The following is a 2,093-nucleotide window of genomic DNA, read 5'->3' as shown; positions in this document are numbered from 1 at the left end:
CCCCCTCCGCCACAGCCCACTCACTGGGCCAAATACCGCTGAGCCTTCAGCTTAGGGCTGGCGTCACTGCCTGACGTGGTAGCCGCCCCCTGACTGCGTCGCTCCCCCTCCGGAGCCAGACTGGTCTGAGCCAGAGATCTAGGTCTGGGATTACTGGATCAAGGTCCCACTCCTCTGCTGGACCCAGAGCTCCACGAGGGAGGGACTGGGCCCACCCTGTACCCCCAATGCACCTGGCCCAGCACAAGGTCAGGCATGTGGCGGGCGCCAGGAAATAGCAGATTCTTGTTATGTGTGGGAGCTGTGATCTATAACTGGGGCGATCACTCAATTACCATGTACTGAACCACTGCCCCGTGGAGGAAACAGTAACACATGGCTAGGCTCTTGGCAGCTTCTGTCACGATTTTTGGCCACCAGATAGCCTGGTTTCAGGTGTTTCTGTTTAAAGATATCCAATTCAGTATATAATATTGACTTTTCATGCTGAACTCAGGCCCACAGCCTCTGAACTTGTGCTTGATGGATGCTATCTAACAAGCGTTTTCTCCATACGGCCCATCCCTGCTGTGCTCAGAGACATTAGACAGCTGGGGGACATTTTATGATTAATTTTTTGGCTGCTCCACACAACATGTGGAATCCTAGTTTCCCAACCAGGGATCGAACCCCTGCTCCCTGCTTTGGCAGTGTGGACTCCCAACCATTTGACTGCCAGCAAAGTCCCCTAGGGGCCATTTTAAACTGCAAAATCATCAGGAACAAACAGCATACAGTGCGACGCCTGTGGCAACAAAGAAAAGGATGCTTGATTACAGCACGTGAGCTGAAACTAGGAGGCGGAGCATTGCCTGCTTTGACCCTCGCCTGGACTGTCTGCCGTGGGCCATTCGATGTTTCCCTGCTCTGCACACGTCCGTGAATGACCACCAAAGTGTGGCAAATATCGATTTGGGGGCTACAGATCGTCTGTAGCGAGTAAGCATAATCACAAATATGGAATCTGCAGGATAATGAGGAGTGCCTGGGTTTGCAGCCTCTCACAGGTGATGCCCCTGATCCTGGCCTGACCTGCAGCTGCTACAAACGCACTCATTTGGATACCAAACTGCAGCCCTGCTGCCTTCCACACGCTCATTTGGATACCAAACTCCAGCCCTGCTGCCTTCCACACGTGACCCAGGGCAAGTCACTGGGCCTTGCCGTCCCCCATCTTGAAAACAGAGCTGAGGGAACTCCTTGGTGGTCCAGTGGTTAAGACTCCGTGCTTCCACTGAAGGGGGCACAGGATTGAGTCCTGGTTGGGAAACTAAGATGTGGCAAGCCGTGTGGCATGGCCAAAAAATAAAATTAGTAAGATAAGGGGCTTCCCTGGTGGTCCAATGATTAAGACGCCAAGCTTCCAACACAGGGGGCACGGGTTAGATCCCTGGTTGGGAACTAAGATCCCACAGGCCCTGCAGTACGTGTCGTGTGGTGAAAGGAATGGAACGGAATGGGGCTGAGACGATATCTACTCCTGAGCTCCTTTTGAGGAAAGGCTGAGCCAAAAGCCAGGGGCAACTTGCTCATTATCCCTGGCAATCGCACCCCTTTCTTCCCTGTGCTTCAGCTGGCACAAGGCCGCAATCATGCACCTGAGCAGCCCCGGGCAGTGGGTCCAGGTGGCTGTGCTGGGTGCAGCCTTCAGGCCCCCGGCTCTCGTGAGCTCTTTGCCCCCCACTTTCTTCTCCCTTCCTGTAGACTTTTGAAGATGAGGTGAGGAAGAGCCAGCAGGCATAACCGGGCACAGCAAAACCCTATGGCAGAGGTTCCCAAGTTTTATGGTATCTGGTACTCTTCCTGCCTCAGGGATTTTTCCACTGTATCCTTAGGTCAAGAGAAATACTAAGCTGCATTCCCTTTATTTCTATTCAGCAGTGAGGTATAAGCGACTTGCTCCCTGTTCTCCCAGGGGCCTCCTCAGGGGCCGGCAGGGCTCACCGGGTGATGCCGCGGTTGGTAGCCATGATAAGGACAGGCGCCATGTCACTCTCCAGGGCCCGGTTGAGGAAGGAGAAGCTCTCAATGTCCAGCATGTGGACCTCGTCGAT

General features: G+C 53.9%; 1 protein-coding gene across 1 annotated transcript in view; it reads right to left on the bottom strand.

The window, feature by feature from the left end:
* Positions 1 to 2,093, bottom strand: part of RUVBL2 (RuvB-like AAA ATPase 2) — a 13,293-nt gene that overhangs the window by 1,369 nt on the left and 9,831 nt on the right. Inside the window, exons 11-13 of the mRNA XM_010849588.1 lie at positions 1,984 to 2,093; positions 1,045 to 1,061; positions 110 to 125 (exon numbers count right to left, since the gene is read on the bottom strand). The exon at positions 1,984 to 2,093 is cut by the window's right edge and continues 7 nt beyond it. Coding sequence (XP_010847890.1) covers positions 110 to 125; positions 1,045 to 1,061; positions 1,984 to 2,093 — 143 coding nt within the window. The remainder of the gene's footprint in view (positions 1 to 109; positions 126 to 1,044; positions 1,062 to 1,983) is intronic.

Source organism: Bison bison, unplaced genomic scaffold (assembly GCF_000754665.1).
Source record: "Bison bison bison isolate TAMUID 2011002044 unplaced genomic scaffold, Bison_UMD1.0 scf7180017864285, whole genome shotgun sequence".
NCBI classification, from domain to species: Eukaryota; Metazoa; Chordata; class Mammalia; order Artiodactyla; family Bovidae; genus Bison; species Bison bison.
This window is presented reverse-complemented; position numbering and strand designations above follow the sequence as displayed.